The sequence below is a fragment of the Oncorhynchus gorbuscha genome, linkage group LG01, assembly GCF_021184085.1.
Source record: "Oncorhynchus gorbuscha isolate QuinsamMale2020 ecotype Even-year linkage group LG01, OgorEven_v1.0, whole genome shotgun sequence".
Classification (NCBI taxonomy): Eukaryota; Metazoa; Chordata; class Actinopteri; order Salmoniformes; family Salmonidae; genus Oncorhynchus; species Oncorhynchus gorbuscha.
In genome coordinates this window covers 58,459,989-58,480,131 of record NC_060173.1, presented here as the reverse complement: position 1 = coordinate 58,480,131, position 20,143 = coordinate 58,459,989, and the positions used below count along the sequence as shown (strand labels likewise).

The following is a 20,143-nucleotide window of genomic DNA, read 5'->3' as shown; positions in this document are numbered from 1 at the left end:
ATACCCTCACTTCTTGGACATACCATTTTTAGAAACTGTTCTTCATCCTCTAAGTATTACATGGCAACCCAGGAATTTTGATAGCGCACAGGGTTGCGGGCCAGAAGGTTGTGGGGTTGCAGACCACCATGGACAAGTTTAGGGGTAGAAAGATCTCATATATAGTAAAAGCATTGCATGAATCTATCATTGTATTTGCAGGTCTGAGAAGAAAGAAAAAGCCCTTTATAAACATTTCATGCAATTCTATGTCACCTCCATCCACTCTTTAAATAGCCTACTGCCGTGTCAGTGAAGGGCTGTTAAGTTACAACCAACACTCGAATTGAGGGGGTATGAGAGGTCTACTTTTTATTAAAGAATATGACAAATTACAGGCTAAGAATGGACAGAAAAATAGGCCTGTGTTCATTTTCTTATGCCAAATTAGTGTGTTTTGTTTCTAACAAAACTGTCCATTTGTACTAATAATGAAATCTGAGCCATCATTAGAAATCTGAGCATGGTACTTTAAAAAGTTAGGCCTACCTTTCTACACCAAACAGAGTAGGCCTACTGATTCAGAAAAATATAAGCTTTAACTGCTGGCTACTCTTCTTCCATGGCTTACTCCAACGAAAGAAGGCCACAAGTGTTTCCCTAAAAGCTGTCTGGGTTGAAACATATTTTATTCTACAGAAAGTGACTAGCTTAATAAATTGGTAGTGACAGAATTAGATTACTTCCCAAACAAAGTAAATGTTTTGTCCTCTCGGCTACAGCAGGTTGTAGTTCAGCATCTGAATGTCAAAGAAACAAAACAATGGTCTCCTCATATGCGTCAGAGTCACATCTTTCCCACTGTATTTAAAAAAAAATCAAATCAAATATTATTAGTCACATGTGCCGAATACAACAGTTGTAGAAATTACAGTGAAATCCTTACAAGCCCTTAACCAACAATTTAGTGAAGAAAAATAATATCCCAAAACAATAATAAGACATAAAAGTAACAAATAATTAAAGAGCAGCAGTAAAATAACAATAGCGAGGCTATATTCAGGGGGTACCGGTACAGAGTCAATGTGCAGGGGGCACCGGTTAGTCAAGGTAATTGAGGTAATATGCACATTACCGTTCAAAGGTTTGCAGTCACTTAGCTTTTCTTTCAAAAACAAGGAAATGTCTATTTCTTTTGTCCATTAAAATAACATCAAATTGATCAGAAATACAGTGTAGACATTGTTAATGTTGTAAATGATTATTGTAGCTGGAAGCGACAGATTTATGGAATATCTACTTAGGCATACAGAGGCCCTTTATCAGCAACCATCTCTCCTGTGTTCCAATGGCACAATGTGTTAGCTAATCCAAGTTTATAATTTTAAAAGGTCAATTGATTATTAGAAAATCCTTTTGCAATTATGTTAAAACTGTTGTTCTGACTAAAGAAGCAGTAAAACTGGCCTTCTTTAGACTAGTTGAGTATCTGGAGCATCAGCATTTATGGGTTCGGTTACAGGCTCAAAATGGCTAGAAACAAAGACCTTTCTTCTGAAACTCGTCAGTCTATTCTTGTTCTGAGAAATGAAGGCTAATCCTAGCGAGAAATTGCCAAGACACTGAAGATCTCGTACAACGCTGTGTACTACTCCCTTCACAGAACAGCGCAAACTGGCTCTAACCAGAATAGAAAGAGTGAGATGCCCCGGTGCACAAGTGAGCAAGAGAACAAGTACATTACAGTGTCTAGTTTGAGAAACAGACGCCTCACAAGTCCACACCTGGCAGCTTCATTTAAATAGTACCCTCAAAACACCAGTCTCAACGGCAACAGTGAAGAGGCGACTCCGGGATGCTGGCCTTCTCGGCAAAGTTGCAAAGAAAATGCCACATCTCAGACTGGCCAATAAAAAGAAAAGATTAAGATGGGCAAAAGAACACAGACACAAGGAACTCTGCCTAGAAGGCCAGCATCCCAGAGTCACCTCTTCACTGTTGATGTTGAGACTGGTGTTTCCCAGGTACTATTTAATGAAGCTGCCAGTTATTAAAGTGAATATGCATAGATAACAGAGAGTAGCAGCAGCGTAAAAGGGGGGAGGGGCTTAATGCAAATAGTCTGGGTAACCATTTGATTAGATGTTCAGGAGTCTTATGGCTTGGGGGTAGAATCTTTTTTGAAGCCTCTTGAACCTAGACTTGGCGCTCTGGTACTGCTTGCCATGCGGTAGCAGAGTGAACCATCTATTACTAGGGTGGCTGGAATCTTTGACAATTTTTAGGGCCTTCCTCTGACACCACCTGGTATAGAGGTCCTGGATGGCAGGAAGCTTTTGGCCCCAGTGATGTACTGGGCCGTACGCACTACCCTCTGTAGTGCCTTGTGGTCAGAGGCCGAGCAGTTGCCACACCAGGCAGTGATGCAACCAGCCAGGATGCTCTCGATGGTGCAGCTGTAGAACCTTTTGAGGATTTTACAGCTTGTTTCTAGCATAAAGCATTGCAGACCAAAGCACTGTTATAGATCACATTATATAATCAGATATGTTTTATTTTCTTCTAAATCTTAAGCTAACAAGGGGTAGGCCTGTGCTTTTTGCTATTTTCTTTAATGAAAATTTGACTTATGGCATACCCTCTCATACCTACTCAATTCGAGTCTTGGTTTTAATTTAACAGCCCTTCACTGACACGGCGGTAGGCTATTTAAAGAGTGCATGGTGGATGGAGGAATTGGCTGACAAATCTATGGATATAGCAGCCTATCGCCAAATTTCATCTGTCAAACAGGTATGCCTAGTTCTTATTTTAAGAAATAATAGGAAGAAATAGGCTCCAACACAAAGCCCTCTTGTTGTTAGTAAAGTCTCATTAAATTGAATACAGTTTAAATTAATTATGCCTACTCAAATTTGCATACTTTCAGCACCATGAGCTGTCCATTTCCGATTGATTGTGCTACTGCTTCAAATTTCAGCACCACAATGTAAATCAGTCGAATCTGGCTTATTCTGAGGTCAATAACTCTGATAAATAAGCTGACATCATGGGCAAGAAACATAGTGTTTGTAATCAAATCAATTAGCACCATGGTGCTTGCCTACGGAGCTGTGAGGGGAACGGCACCTCAGTACCTCCAGGCTCTGATCAGGCACTACACCCAAACAAGGGCACTGCGTTCATCCATCTCTGGCCTGCTCGCCTCCCTACCACTGAGGAAGTACAGCTCCCGCTCAGCCCAGTCAAAACTGTTCGCTGCCCTGGCCCCCCAATGGTGGAACAAACTCCCTCACGACGCCAGGACAGCGGAGTCAATCACCACCTTCCGGAGACACCTGAAACCCCACCTCTTTAAGGAATACCTAGGATAGGTTAAGTAATCCCTCTCACCCCACCCCCCCTAAGTTTTAGATGCTCTATTGTTAAGTGACTGTCCCACTGGATGTCATAAGGTGAATGCACCAATTTGTAAGTCGCTCTGGATAAGAGCGTCTGCTAAATGACTTAAATGTAAATGTAAATGTAATAGTAGATGCAAGTTATCAAACTTGACCGCCTGTCCTCCTCCTCATCTTCACACTCTCCTTTTCAAACTGAACACAACATAGATTAATGGCTAGGCCATGCACAAGATTAGACTATGGCCTAATCAAAAATCTAAGATTTTGATCAGCAAGAGCAGAGCAGGCCGGGGTTCAGGGTTGGAATATCCATTGCAGTGTTTAATGCAGCCTAGTTCAATTAACACCATCCCAGCAGCTAGTTAAATATATATATATATATATATATATGTTTATTCTCTGCTTCACTTAGCATGCGCTTTGTAGACTTTAGGCTATGGATCATTAGATTGAGACCACACTTAATTAATAGCCTATAATTGTACTTGATATTGTGTGCCCAGCAGAGAATCAGAGATGAGAACTAATTCTAAAACACTAAGAAATATTGACGTTTCATAAATTACAAACTGCATGACCCTCCCCTGGACTAGATTAATAAAAAATAAAAACTCCCTATAACTGAAATTGAAAAAGTATGACCCACCCCATTTTCCTCCAGGTACACATTGTGTACATTTCGAGCTTTCTGTCTCTGTTTGAATATGGCTCGTTGTTCGTTGCATGCGATTGACTCTGGTCTTGGGGCTGTACGCAGCCTGGGATACATGGCTGCCTGTCAGGCAATGTTCAGGGCTTAAATGCCTCACGAGCTTCTCTCAACCCGCTACGAAAAGGTCACTTCCGGTCGTAACTGTTGCTGCATTCATTTTCTGGTCGGAACTAGGGAACTCTGAAATGTCCGACTTGCTAATAGTTTATAGTTATACACGTGCCGCATTCACTCAGTTAGCAAGTTGGCATTTTCTAGTTTCCTAGTTCTGAATAGTACGTAAACGTGGCATGTATACCGCCTAGTCGAAACCACGTAGTTATGGCGGCGTGCTGTCCAGTTCCGGATTTGTTTGAAGTATGTGTTGACGGCGTCTAGTTGGGACTTTGGCATATTTCGTCAACCAACTTCAATTTGTCAACCTAACTAAGCAAAGTTAGAATTGTATCGTTGGTATTTTATAAGGACGTTTCCTTTTATACACTTTTCTAGCTTACCAGGGCTAGCTAAACTAGCGACCGAGAACCAGCGAATGCTAGTTGCTACTCGCCTGGATTCATCGCTTTCATTTTTAATGACGGTTTAGCTACTTTTTAAAAGGGTTTTTTCTTCATTCATTTTCAATCGAGTGTGGCGAAAGTAGGATTTGAACTGAGCACACGATTGCTATTGGCCGGTGTCTACTTGACCTGCAGCTGCAGGTTCTGGAGGGAAGAGGCTGGGGACCCGACTCAACCGGAGTCTCTCGGGCTTGTACAGCTATTTGTGCCGAGTATACTGTTTGAGTGACTGTCGAAATGCTGAAGACCCGTCAGTGTTTACTTGGCATTCGCACTTTCCTCGGAGTGACGTCTAGAATATGGGGTTTTATTCTGTACATACTCAGGAAACATTTAAGGACGGTGAGTATTCTAGAAATGTATATGTAATACATTGGCCTCCTACTATGGGATTTCCCTAATCAATATCACTCGGATAATGATAGTTGGATAAACTAATAGCACACACTTGGCCCATTTGGACTTGCCATTGCTCTTGAGACGGTCCATCTGAAGCACATATATATATATGAGAGAGAATGCATTGCACAGGAAGAAGCTGTCCTCTATCGCCTGTCATGGACAGTGTTGTGGACAGTGTTTATGACACTGTATGAACATGGTGATGATTGGACTCGGGACTTTGGATACGGATTGGATGTTTCAGGTGTAACTAAGCAGAGCTGGGAACTCTATACACACTCTGTAATAGTACCATTTCTTTATACTTGAAAATAAGAAAGGGAAGAGCAGTGGCTAAACCAAAACATCTGAGTCTGACTACACTTTTTACAAACATGTACAAATGCTGTCTTTTACAAGACCTAAACCAAGCTCTCTCGTAAAATATGATTATCATTTTTCTTCAAATATTTTATTACCAGTTTAGCTGACAGTGTATTGCAGGTTCGGGGGTGGCAGGGTAGCCTAGTGGTTAGAGCGTTGGGCGAGTAACCTGAAGGTTGCAAGTTCAAACCCTGAGCTGACATGGTGCAAATCTGTCGATCTGCCCCTGAACAGGCAGTTAAACCACTGTTCCTAGGCCGTCATTGAAAATAAGAATTTGTTCTTAACTGACTTGCCTAGTTAAATAAAGGTAAAATAAAAAAATAGTAGAAATCCAGGTTGTATATTTACTCTCTGTTGACTCACTGTAGTGTAACCTAGAGCTTCCCATCTGTTCAGATGGGATAATGGCTCTTCAGACAATCAACCCCTCTCTCTTGACTCTCTGTAGTGTAACCTAGAGCTTCCCATCTGTTCAGATGGGATAATGGCTCTTCAGACAAACAACCCCTCTCTGTTGACTCTCTGTGTAGTGTAACCTAGAGCTTCCCATCTGTTCAGATGGGATAATGGCTCTTCAGACAAACAACCCCTCTCTGTTGACTCTCTGTAGTGTAACCTAGAGCTTCCCATCTGTTCAGATGGGATAATGGCTCTTCAGACAAACAACCCCTCTCTGTTGACTCTCTGTAGTGTAACCTAGAGCTTCCCATCTGTTCAGATGGGATAATGGCTCTTCGGACAAACAACCCCTCTCTGTTGACTCTCTGTGTAGTGTAACCTAGAGCTTCCCATCTGTTCAGATGGGATAATGGCTCTTCGGACAAACAACCCCTCTCTGTTGACTCTCTGTGTAGTGTAACCTAGAGCTTCCCATCTGTTCAGATGGGATAATGGCTCTTCGGACAAACAACCCCTCTCTGTTGACTCTCTGTGTAGTGTAACCTAGAGCTTCCCATCTGTTCAGATGGGATAATGGCTCTTCGGACAAACAACCCCTCTCTGTTGACTCTCTGTGTAGTGTAACCTAGAGCTTCCCATCTGTTCAGATGGGATAATGGCTCTTCAGACAATCAACCCCTCTCTCTTGACTCTCTGTAGTGTAACCTAGAGCTTCCCATCTGTTCAGATGGGATAATGGCTCTTCAGACAAACAACCCCTCTCTGTTGACTCTCTGTGTAGTGTAACCTAGAGCTTCCCATCTGTTCAGATGGGATAATGGCTCTTCAGACAAACAACCCCTCTCTGTTGACTCTCTGTAGTGTAACCTAGAGCTTCCCATCTGTTCAGATGGGATAATGGCTCTTCAGACAAACAACCCCTCTCTGTTGACTCTCTGTAGTGTAACCTAGAGCTTCCCATCTGTTCAGATGGGATAATGGCTCTTCGGACAAACAACCCCTCTCTGTTGACTCTCTGTGTAGTGTAACCTAGAGCTTCCCATCTGTTCAGATGGGATAATGGCTCTTTGGACAAACAACCCCTCTCTGTTGACTCTGTGTAGTGTAACCTAGAGCTTCCCATCTGTTCAGATGGGATAATGGCTCTTCGGACAAACAACCCCTCTCTGTTGACTCTCTGTGTAGTGTAACCTAGAGCTTCCCATCTGTTCAGATGGGATAATGGCTCTTCAGACAAACAACCCATTTGGATGACCTTTCCCTGTTTTATGTAACCACTTGACTAAGTGGGGTATTTTCTTCAACCAGCCAACTATAATCAGTGTGGTAAGCCCTATTAGCCACTCACTCCATTGTTCAGCTGGTCCTATAACAACTTTTTGCTGCAGAACCGAACCAATCCACTGTAGTAGGAAAAGGAGAAGGCAATAGCTTGCATACTACTGACTTTGCACCGTAGTCACACAGCATGGTACGCTGGACATTCTGTCAATAAAGCGTGGTGACTGAGCAGGTTTTTTGTTTTTATCAGCTCTACAGTACAAGCGAAAGTATCATACTCTATCTGTGTGTGTGTGCACAAAGGTCTCACAAGGCTGCCTGCCTTGAAACTACCCTGTTGCGTCTGTTTGACAGTCCTGGACAGCTGAGGATGTGTGTACATGTGTGCTTGCGTATGTGTGTTAAATATAGCCCTGGTGCAGAGGGCAAATTGAAGTGTGATTCCTGGAGGAGAACCACTGTATGTATCTATGTTGGAGGAGTATTTAAAATAAATAGAGCAGTGCCAAACTGTGTTGGTGTCATTGAAATGTAATTTCACATATGCCTGGAACCCATTGAAAATCTTATGTAATTCCAGGTGCATAGTAAATAAAATCAATATTTGACAACTCCGGCACACTGCTATTGCTCTACAATGTATCTAACAAATGGCCTAACCTTATTGTGTTTATAAGAACAACTTTTTGGACTTTGACATTCTTCAGATTCTCAATTTTGACAGTTGCTCATCTCTTCCTGTGCAGGTAATCCAGTACCAAACAGTGCGTTATGACACATTACCTCTGTCGCCTGTGTTCATAAACCGACTCAGTAAGTATCCTGTTTATTTTCAACAATGCTATAATAATAATTTATTTATTTTATATAGAGCTTTTCATTATACAGATAATCTCAAAGATGCTTAAAAACAAAAGTCACATCCGGCTGTGACTGGGAGTTCCATAGGGCGGCACACAATTGGCTCAGTGTCGTCCGGGTTTGGCCGGGGTAGGCCGTCATTGTAAATAAGAATTTGTTCTTAACCGACTTGCCTAGTTAAATAAAGGTGAAATACAAATATTTTTTAATGTAGTTTGGATGAAAAAAGTCAGTAAGAAAGGTCCGGATCATCAGGCCAGCCCTTGCAATCCCCACCTTCTCTGCAGACTCAGTGGGTAGATACTCCTCAAACAACATGTTGCATCCCTATACCAGTCTGCTGTTCCCACATGCTTCAAGAGGGCCACCATTGTTCCTGTTCCCAAGAAAGCTAAGGTAACTGAGCTAAACGACTACCGCCCCGTAGCACTCACTTCCGTCATCGTGAAGTGCTTTGAGAGACTAGTCAAGGACCATATCACCTCCACCCTACCTGACACCCTAGACCCACTCCAATTTGCTTACCGCCCAAATAGGTCCACAGACGATGCAATCTCAACCACACTGCACACTGCCCTAACCCATCTGGACAAGAGGAATACCTATGTGAGAATGCTGTTCATCGACTACAGCTCGGCATTTAACACCATAGTACCCTCTAAGCTCTTCATCAAGCTCGAGACCCTGGGTCTCGACCCCGCCCTGTGCAACTGGGTACTGGACTTCCTGACGGGCCGCCCCCAGGTGGTGAGGGTAGGCAACAGCATCTCCACCCCGCTGATCCTCAACACTGGGGCCCCACAAGGGTGCGTTCTGAGCCCTCTCCTGTACTCCCTGTTCACCCACGACTGCGTGGCCACACACGCCTCCAACTCAATCATCAAGTTTGCGGACGACACAACAGTGGAAGGCTTGATTACCAACAACGACGAGACGGCCTACAGGGAGGAGGTGAGGGCCCTCGGAGTGTGGTGTCAGGAAAATAACCTCACACTCAACGTCAACAAAACTAAGGAGATGATTGTGGACTTCAGGAAACAGCAGAGGGAACACCCCCCTATCCACATCGATGGAACAGTAGTGGAGAGGGTAGTAAGTTTTAAGTTCCTCGGCATACACATCACAGACAAACTGAATTGGTCCACTCACACAGACAGCATCGTGAAGAAGGCGCAGCAGCGCCTCTTCAACCTCAGGAGGCTGAAGAAATTTGGCTTGTCACCAAAAGCACTCACAAACTTCTACAGATGCACAATCGAGAGCATCCTGGCGGGCTGTATCACCGCCTGGTACGGCAACTGCTCCGCCCACAACCGTAAGGCTCTCCAGAGGGTAGTGAGGTCTGCACAACGCATCACCGAGGGCAAACTACCTGCCCTCCAGGACACCTGGCCATAAAGATCATCAAGGACAACAACCACCCGAGCCACTGCCTGTTCACCCCGCTATCATCCAGAAGGCGAGGTCAGTACAGGTGCATCAAAGCTGGGACCGAGAGACTGAAAAACTGCTTCTATATCAAGGCCACTTTAATAATGGGAATTGATGGGAAATGATGTAAAATATATCACTAGCCACTTTAAACAATGCTACCTAATATAATGTTTACATACCCTACATTATTCATCTCATATGAATATGTATATAGTGTACTCTATATCATCTACTGCATCCTTATGTAATACATGTATCACTAGCCACTTTAATTATGCCACTTTGTTTACATACTCATCTCATATGTATATACTGTACTCGATACCATCTACTGTATCTTGCCTATGCTGCTCTGTACCATCACTCATTCATATATCTTTATGTACATATTCTTATCCCCTTACACTGTGCATAAGACAGTAGTTTTGGGATTGTTAGTTAGATTACTTGTTGGTTATTACTGCATTGTCGGAACTAGAAGCACAAGCATTTCGCTACACTCGCATTAACATCTGCTAACCATGTGTATGTGACAAATACATTTGATTTGATTTGAACCACCTGTGTGAAGCCGGCATCCTCTAGATTTCTATAGGGCGCCAATTATTGGGATAGTCCTCCTTGGAGTGAGAGATCCACTACAACAAGCCTCTGTGATGTCCACGCCTATGCTATCTCCAGTTTCAAATCAAATGACAGCTAGTTAGCCTCTGGGCAAAACAAACTCTTGCCGGTGTCATAACACCGTTGAATCGGCATATAAATAATCCAAACTTATTAGGCTAACAAAATCCAATATAAGATCAACTAAAGAAAACACAAACAGTAAAATATAAAGCATCTTTAGAGGAGCTCTCTGCCTAGTCTACTTCATGGTGCCATGGCAACCACAAACTAATTATGTCTCATAAGAAGTTCAAAGGTTCTTAGCCTTGTCCCAGATCTTTTTGTGCTGTCTTGACAACTGTTAATGTCGCTATCGTGATTGTCATGACATTGACAGTAAGAGTTGGTGTGAGGGAAGAAACAGATCTGGGACCAGGCTATGAAACCAGGGATTTATGGCTTAGGCAGAAACTGATACATTTGAGGTTACTTGTTTAGTTTTTCTCTCTGGTGTTGAATGTGATTGCGCTCTTGCTCATCAGATGCCGTTAAGAGGAAGATTCTGGTGCTGGACCTTGACGAGACCCTAATTCACTCCCACCATGACGGGGTGATGAGACCCACAGTGAGACCAGGCACTCCCCCAGACTTCATTCTAAAGGTAATGGCCTATACGTTTACTGTCTGACTGATTTATTAACATCACCTTGATAACACACACACACACCAGACTGACTAATACTCATCGTTGACTCATTAACTCCAGGAATATGTTTCCTAACCTTTCTTGCTCTTATTCTCTTTCTCCCTCATTATTTATTTATTTCTCTCTCTTGTGAAGGTGGTAATCGACAAACATCCTGTCAGGTTTTTTGTACATAAAAGACCGCATGTGGACTTCTTCTTAGAAGTGGTGAGTGATAGTGTCTTTTGTGTCAATATCCAAATAATTATTCTTATATGGTGTATCACAATCGACTGTGATTGGGAGTCTCAAAGGGCGACGCATAATTGGCCCAGCGTCGTCTGGGTTTGGCCGGTGTAGGCCGTCATTGTAAATAAGAATTTGTTCTTAACCAACTTGCCTAGTTAATATATATATATATATTTTTTAAATTGAGGATTAATTGTCTATGTAAATTAGTTCCATGTGTTTGTAGGTTTTCAAGAGGCTAAGGAAATTCTAACTCTTGTGTTGTTTATTCTCTCTACCGTAGCTCTTGGGGATGAGGATAAATGTGTGAAAAGAGCATTGAGCTAGCATCAATTATCAACTGGGGTTGTAGACTACAGTTCATTAATTTGCAATTGATTAATCACTTGTGCTTATTTTGAACACATTTGTCTGGTGGTTCTCTCTTGCCTGTTTGTTTGTGTGCCTGTTTGTTTCTCTCTTAGGTAAGTCAGTGGTATGAGCTGGTGGTTTTCACGGCCAGTATGGAAATCTATGGCTCAGCTGTGTCTGACAAGCTAGACAAGGACAGGGACATCCTGAAACGAAGATACTACAGACAGGTAAACAAACCTACTGACACAGGTTCACTTCATCTCTGTACAGTTATGCACCCTGATCAGTCTTCTACTCTGAAGGCTGGTTGTAAAGTGGTTGTTCCACTGGATGTCATAAGGTGAATGCACCAATTTGTAAGTCGCTCTGGATAAGAGCGTCTGCTAAATGACTTAAATGTTAAATGTAAATGGTTTCCTGGACACAGGTTAAGCTTAGTCCTAGACTAAGCACTTTCAATTCACTTTTAATTCTGTGTCCAGGGAACTGGCCCTGAATGTCTATTTGTCATTATTTAGAGCAGGGATGTCAAATATACGGCCCGCGCCGGATCCGGCCCGCAAGCCCATTCAATCCGACCTGCGGGTGGTTTGATTTTAAAAAACTCAGTCAATCAACATTGAAACGACTAAAGCCAAATCGAAACTGTAGAAATGATATTGGACCTACATTTATAGTCTCTTCACTTTGTCCAGCTTGATAACAGTCATCAGTCCGGCAGCATCGAAAATTTCAAAAGCAATGGATAGAGGGCTATGAAGACCGAATGTGGTCCGAGGGGCAACATTTCAACATTTGTTTGACACACCTGATTTAGAGGTTCTCTCTAGAAAGGATGTACAGTTAGACTTGTCACTCATTTGCAACATATACAACTCTCGTTTATTCCTCTTTTCTCTGTCTAGCACTGTACATTGGATCTGGGTAGTTATATTAAAGATCTTTCTGTGGTGCACAACGATCTATCTAGTGTAGTCATCCTGGACAACTCGCCTGGGGCCTACCGCAGCCACCCTGGTAAGCAACTGCTATGATGTTATATTTACTACATGTACAGTGCCTTCAGAAAGTATTCAAACCCCTTGACCTTTCCCACATTGTTGTTACAGCCTGAATTTGAAATAGATTACATTTTGATTTTGTGTCAATGATCTAGACAAAGTACCACTTAATCTCAAAGTGGAATTGTGTTTTTTGAAATGTTTACACATGAATAACAAATGAAAAGCTGAAATGTATTGAGGCAGTAAGTATTCAACCCATTTGTTATGACAAGCCTAAATAAGTTTAGGAGTAAACATTTGATTAACAAGTTGCATGGACTCTGTGTATAATAATATTGTTTAACATTATTTTTGAATGACTACCTCATCTCGGTATCCCACACATACAATTATCTGTAAGGTCCCTCAGTCAAGAAGTACATTTCAAGCACAGATTCAACCACAAAGATCAGGGAGGGTTTCCAATGCCTCACAAAGAATGTTACCTATTGGTAGATGGGTGAAACTAAAAAATATATTGAATATCCCTTTGAGCATGGTGAAGTGATCAATTGCGTTTTGGATGGTGTATCAATACATCCAGTCACTACAAAGATACAGGCGTCCTTCTTAACTCAGTTGACAGAGAGGAAGGAAACCGCTCAGGGATTTCACCATGAGGCCAATGGTGATTTTAAAACCGAGTTTAATGGCTCTGATCGGGGAAAAGTGAAGATGGATCAAAAAGACGAAATCCAACGTTCCTTAGTGGTCTAATTACAGTTTTGACTTAAATCGTCTTGAAAATCTATGGCAAGACTTGAAAATGGCTGTCTAGCAATGATTAACAACCAACTTGACAGAGCTTGAAGAATTTAACAAACAATCATGTGCAAATATTGTACAATCCAGGTATGCAAAGCTCTTAGAAACTTACCCCAAAACAATCACAGCTGTAATTGCTGCCAAAAGTGATTTTGGGTGATTAGGTCTGGCTTTCAGTCAGCATTCCAATTCATCCCCAAAAAGGTGTTCAATATGATTGAGGTCAGGTCGCTGTGCAGGCCAGTCAAGTTCTTCCACACCGATCTCGACAAACCATTTCTGTATGGACCTCGCTTTGCGCACGGGGATGTTGTCATGCTGAAACAGGAAAGGGTTTCCCCAAACTGTTGCCTCAAAGTTGGAAGCACATAATCATCTAGAATATCATTGTATGTGTTGTCGTTAAGATTTCCCTTCACTGGAAGTAAGGGGCCTAGCCCGAACCATGAATAACAGCCCCAGACCATTATTCCTCCGCCAAACTTTACAGTACAGCTTTACACCAGTCCAGGTGACACTTGGCATTGCACATGGTGATCTTAGGCTTGTGTGCGGCTGCTCGGCCATGGAAACCCATTTCATGAAGCTCCTGACGAACAGTTATTGTGCTGACGTTGCTTCCAGAAGCAGTTTGGAACTTTGTAGTGAGTGTTGCAACCGAGGACAGACAATTTTTACACGCTACACGCTTCTGCACTCAATAGTCCTGTTCTGTGAGCTTGTGTTGCCTACCACTTACAGTTGACCGGGGCAGCTCTAGAAGGGCTGACATTTGACGAACTGACTTGTTGGAATCCATCATGGTGCCACGTTGAAAGGCACTGAGTTCTTCAGTAAGGCCATACTACTGCCAATGTTTGTCTATGGAGATTGTATGGCTGTGTGCTCGATTTTATAGAACTGTCAGAAACGGATGTCTGAAATAGCCAAATCCACTCATTTGAAGGGGTGCCCACATACCTTTGTATATGTGTTGTATATTTGTGTGTTATTTTTAATACATTTTTTTTTAAATCCTAGAATTTTTCTTTCACTTTGACACAAGTTGACATCCCACTTTGTAACATAACAATGTGCAAAAAGTCAAGGTGTGTGAATACAAGGCTCTGTGCTACAACTCACACAGCCAAATACACTTCAGATATATTCCTATCTACCACACTATTATTCCAAACTAAGTTTCAAAAGGGGCTTTTCTTCTGTCATCATGAATCTGTCCTGTCTCCTTATCCTCTTGTCAAACATCTGTGTGTTCACCTCACAGACAACGCAATACCCATCAAATCGTGGTTCAGCGACCCAAGCGACACGGCTCTTCTTAACCTGCTACCCATGCTAGACGCCCTGAGGTATGTCTCAAAGATATTACACCTGTGATGAGCGGCCAAGACTAGTGATGACTCATTAGTCTGTTTTCCCTCTTCATCTCAATCTCAGGTTCACCTCAGATGTCCGGTCCGTCCTCAGTCGAAACCTCCATCAGCATCGGCTATGGTGATTCGCCATCGGCGCCAACCTCAGCAGCTCCACTTCCTCTTTTTAGAATGCCTTCTCTGCTGGTTGTTGCTCCACCCCCCCCTCTGCTCAGCTCACATCTCCCCCGCTCTGTGGTGTGTGTGAGCCTTTTTAAGAAGGGTGAGGACAAAGACTGGGGGCCACAAATACAGAGGGAGCTATGTATAAGGAAGGAAAACAAAGTGGAGAGGGCAAACTTTTTATTTGTATTTTTCCTGAATGGAAACTCTTGCCTTAAAGTCCTTGGATTCTGGGAGTGCATGTTGAGTGTGTTTGTGTAAACATGTGAGAGGATGCTTTGCATTAGTCACTTTTTTGTTGTTGTTGATGAAATATGAAATCTTTTAAACTATTGACTATGGAAATACTGATTATGAGACGATGAAGAAACCAGTCCTTATTTCAGAAAAATGACTTGAATGTTGTGTAGTTAATACAGATGTAAGATTTTGACCCTTCTTCTCCATCCACAGAGCAAAGTTAAGTTTTATTTTCATCAATCTTTCTATTCATGAGCATGTTTTCTTCCTTGGACTTTTTCAAGCCTGATTTACTCCCGTTCTCTTTAAACCATGTACCATGTACACATTATCCCATTTCCTTCAATGTAACTCCCAACATCCTGGCCCATTGAAAAATGTAAGCTTAAGGCCTTTGGTGGGTTTCTGTCGGTCAGACATCAAATCGATCAGTGTCCAATAAATTGCTTGGCATCATTACTATTTTACTGACCTTAATTCATGATTGTTGTCTCATGTAGTGTTACTGCTTATATTTTGTGATCTTTGTTCGCTGCATTCCATGGTGAATCTCTGAAACATAAATTTCTGAGCAATATTTAAAAAACAATATTGGCTGACATGGATCCATACGGTCTATGCATGGATCACACACAGCTGTGTTTGACTCGTGATTATTCTGCATTTATAAATTATTGAATTGATAGACTTTTCCTGTTAGTGGAAATATATTTTCTGACGTACAGGTCTTTCATCCAACCTGGAGAAGGACATAAGGGTTTGAATGGGGCAAATGTCCAGGGGGTGTTTCCTCAAAAGGGACCCCTTCTCATTTAGTCCTGTGAACTTGCCAAAAACTGTGATATTGACCATGATATTGCAATAAGGTGTAATTTCAGACTGTTAATTGGGGCGTTTCTCGATATCAACGCCCATTTGTACCTGCCATTGGTCAGTTCCCACACTGTCCACAAACTGTTTATAATCGAGGAAACATATTTTTTTACTTGAGTTTGAGTTTTTATTTTATTTACAGGGACAGTGCACATTAATCAACGTTTCAGTAAAAGTGCCGGTTTTAGCCAGCCGGCTAATTTTCAACCTCAGTCCCAGGGGCAGGTTATTAAATTAAACAATTACAATATACAGTGGGCAAAAAAAGTATTTAGCCAGCCACCAATTGTGCAAGTTCTCCCACTTAAAAAGATGAGAGACCTGTAATTTTCATCATAGGTACACTTCAACTATGACAGACAAAATTAGAAGAAAAGAAAATCCAGAAGATCACATTGTATGATTTTTATGAATTTATTTGCAAATTATGGTGGAAAATAAGTAAAAGGTCACCTACAAACAAGCAAGATTTCTGGATCTCACAGACCTGTAAATTCTTCTTTAAGAGGCTCCTCTGTCCTCCACTCGTTACCTGTATTAACGGCACCTGTTTGAACTTGTTATCAGTATAAAAGACACCTGTCCACAACCTCAGTCACACTCCAAACTCCACTATGGCCAACACCAAAGAGCTGTCAAAGGACACCAGAAACAAAATTGTAGACCTGCACCAGGCTGGGAAGACTGAATCTGCAATAGGTGAGCAGCTTGGTTTGAAGAAATCAATTGTGGGAACAATTATTAGGAAATGGAAGACATACATGACCACTGATAATCTCCCTCGATCTGGGGCTCCACGCAAGATGTCACCCCATGGGTAAAAATGATCAAAAGAACGGTGAGCAAAAAATCCCAGAACACACGGGGGGGACCTAGTGAATGACCTGCAGAGAGCTGGGACCAAAGTAACAAAGCCTACCATCAGCAAGGGCATTGAAGATGACACGTGGCTGGGTCTTTCAGCATGACAATGATCCCAAACACACCGCCCGGGCAACGAAGGAGTGGCTTTGTAAGAAGCATTTCAAGGTCCTGGAGTGGCCTAGCCAGTCTCCAGATCTCAACCACATAGAAAATCTTTGGAGGGAGTTGAAAGTCTGTGTTGCCCAGCAACAGCCCCAAAACAGCACTGCTCTAGAGGAGATCTATCTGCATGGAGGAATGGGCCAAAATAGCAGCAACAGTGTGTGAAAACCTTGTGAAGACTTACAGAAAACGTTTGACCTCTGTCATTGCCAAGAAAGGGTATATAACAAAGTATTGAGATAAACTTTTGTTATTGACCAAATACTTATTTTCCACCATAATTTGAAAATAATTTCATTAAAAATCCTACAATGTGATTTTCTGGATTTTTTTTCTTCACAATTTTGTCTGTCATAGTTGAAGTGTACCTATGATAAATTACAGGCCTCTCTCATCTTTTTAAGTGGGAGAACTTGCACAATTGGTGGCTGACTAAATACTTTTTTGCCCCACTGTAGATAATCATTGAGCAGTGAGCACACGCAGTGCAACATAGGATAAGCAAGACGTTGCATACAGACAGAGCAGCAAAGAACAAAAAGCAGCAAGACAAAATTCATAAAAGCAACAAAGTTTTTCCACACCTCACAAGCTACAGACAACATAGAAAGCGGCAATACACAGCTAGGGATTATGTTCACAAATCTGAATGACCTTTAGCCATGTCTTCATGCATTTTGTGAAAGTGTAATATGTGGTGCGGTTATGTGTATCTGATGGCAGTGTATTCGGGGCGGCAGGGAAGCCTAGTGGTTAGAGCGTTGGACTAGTAACCAAAAGGTTACAAGTTCAAATCCCCGAACTGACAAGGTACAAATCTGTCGTTCTGCCCCTGAACAGGCAGTCAACCCACTGTTCCTAGGCCGTCATTGAAAATAAGAATTTGTTCTTAACTGACTTGCCTAGTAAAATAAAGGTAAAATAAAAAATCAAATCAAAATTCCAGACATGGGAAGCTCTCACAGAGAAAGTGGATTTACTAAAGGTGCTTTACCCTAAGGGAACTATACAGTCACCTCTCATGGCAGACCTTGTGGATTTGTTGCCATATGTTTGGGTTTTCTGTTCAACAAAAATACTGAGTGGAGGGGGAGCCAGGCCATTTAGGATCTTGAAAACAAGACATGCGTCGGTGTATTGCACAAGATTTCCACAACTCAGGAGCTCATGCTTTCTGAGGATGTAACAGTGATGATGGCTATTGGGCTTTCTATCAAGCACTTTGAGAGCCTATTTGTAGAGACTGAATAGGTTTTAATTTTGTACAGCAAGCTTAGGCCCAACTAGTCAAGCAGTATGTTAAGTGGGGGAGTATCATAGATTTGAAGTACAGTTTTATAACCTCTGTAGTCAAACAATGTCGTATAAATCAGAAATTAGCTAGGTTGAATTTGGTTATTTGAATGACCTTTTTCACATGCTTTTTAAAAGAGAGGTTGGAATCAAGTATGATGCCAAGGCACTTAAAATCAGATACCACCTGGAGCTGACACATAGACATCTGGCTCAGTAGCATCTGTTGCCCTCTTTGTGAAGAACATGCAAACAGTTTTATTTCACATTGAGATGCAAACACGAGTAACTGAGCCACTTTGTAACCTGGACCATTACAGCAGTGAGTTCTTGTGCAGCTTGTTGTTTGCTCTTTGCATGCACATATGTCACTGTATCATCTGCATACATTTGAACATCAGACCCAGTACAGACAGAGGGCAGATCATTAATGTACAGGCTGAACAGGAGGGGCCCCAGTATTGACCCTTGGGGCACGCCCACATCATAGCTAAGAGTGGGCGACAGCTCATTGCTCACTGACAAACTGAGTTCTGCCTTCAAGGTATGATTTCATCCATCTCAAGGCATTGGGGGGGGGAAAGTTTAACTTGGATAAATTTCTGATGAGAATCTCATGGTTAACGGTTTCAAAAGCCTTCCTTAGGTCCAGAAACACAGCCCCAACAACTCCCCCCTTTGTCCATCTTGGACTTCACATTTTCCAGAAGAAAGCAGTTGGCCGTTTCTGTGGAGTGTTTAGCTCTGAAGCCAAACTGCATGGAGTGTGTAATGTGAAGGGGCTGTTTTTGAGGTGGGCAATCAATTGTTCTGCTACACACTTTTCAACAACCTTTGACACCACAGGTAGTATACTAATGGGCCTGTAGTTACTCACGTCAGCAGGGTCGCCCGATTTAAAGATGGCTGTTATTATGGCCAACTTCCATACCCTTGGAAACACCCCGAGACCAATAGATGTGTTGGTGACCTTAGTAATGGGGGCAATGAGTGACTCTTTGTAGTTTTTAAGAAAGGTAGAGTCCAGCCCAAACACATCTTTGGCTTTAGAGTTATTAGTGAGCTAATCACCTTGTTCACCTTTGACTCAGAATCCTCCCTTATGATGAAGGCAGGTTGAGTGTCATTCACTAGCACTGAGGCCAAGAAACCAGTGGAGCGGTTCTGTGTCAGTACCCTGACAGAGTCAATAAAGTAGGAATAGAAGGTTATTGCTATTTCAACTGCATCCTGTGTTAGATTGTGATTCACCATGATTTCTAGTCTTTTTGCAGTGTTACTATGGTCTTTCCCTGTTAACTTTTTTAGATTCTCCCAGATCAATTTATGTTAATAAAAATGTTTGCCATGGCCTCTGATTTCTTTCATCATCTTATTTCTCAACATGGTAAACTTACATCTGTCATGCTCTAATTTGATTGTTAGGGCTATTTTTAGAGCATAATCTCATTCTTTCATCCATTTCCAGATTTCTCCATTCAGCCAAGGAAGAGTGCTTTTTTGGCCTGGTTTGGATTTGATTTTCTTTAGGAAACCATTTATTGTAGTCTGGATTGTGGATAGAAAAACCTGACTATCAGCTTCCATGTCTGTATGGGACAAGAGGTCATTCCAGTTAATTCCCTTAATTGCGTTTTCAAAATAGTTTAATTAACTCTTCGGTATTCTTAGTTGATCCGTATTTCTAACAGTAGAGAGGTTAAACCTGCTCTTAGACAGCTTTCTGACTATAAGTGTCAGATTATGATCAGATAGCCCAGTAACCATATTGAAATATTTAGTCACTCTCTCTGGTTTATTACTGAACACCAAATCAATCTGTGTTTTAGAGCAACAAGTCACCCTGATTGGTCCTTTAACTAGCTGTGTAAGGTCAAAGGTATTAGTGATCCATTTGAGGGTTTTCCGACAAGACTTGTCTTCATAATTAATATTAAAATCTCCCATTAAGATGACCTCTTTCCCAAAGTCACATTCACTAAGCATGTTATTAAACTGATCAAAAAACACACTTTTGGTGGAAGGTGGCCTATACATCCCAATAAGGATAAAATACATTTGGGGAGACAGTGTAAC

At 41.9% G+C, this 20,143-nt stretch overlaps 1 protein-coding gene across 1 annotated transcript; it reads left to right on the top strand.

The window, feature by feature from the left end:
* Window positions 1-4,246: 4,246 nt before the first annotated feature.
* On the top strand, window positions 4,247-15,334 carry LOC124040544 (CTD nuclear envelope phosphatase 1A-like). Its single transcript, XM_046357709.1, has 8 exons — window positions 4,247-4,997; window positions 7,850-7,916; window positions 10,547-10,665; window positions 10,846-10,917; window positions 11,403-11,519; window positions 12,198-12,309; window positions 14,365-14,449; window positions 14,538-15,334. The coding sequence occupies exons 1-8, from the start codon at window positions 4,893-4,895 to the stop codon at window positions 14,596-14,598; spliced, it is 738 nt and encodes a 245-aa protein (XP_046213665.1). The 5' UTR covers window positions 4,247-4,892; the 3' UTR covers window positions 14,599-15,334.
* Window positions 15,335-20,143: the final 4,809 nt, after the last annotated feature.

Coding starts and splice junctions, on each gene's coding strand:
- LOC124040544 (XM_046357709.1), top strand. CDS start 4,893: ATGCTGAAGACCCGTCAGTGTTTACTTGGCATTCGCACTTTCCTCGGA. Junction 10,918..11,402: donor TGGACTTCTTCTTAGAAGTG/GTGAGTGATAGT, acceptor TTTCTCTCTTAG/GTAAGTCAGTGGTATGAGCT. Junction 11,520..12,197: donor AACGAAGATACTACAGACAG/GTAAACAAACCT, acceptor TTCTCTGTCTAG/CACTGTACATTGGATCTGGG.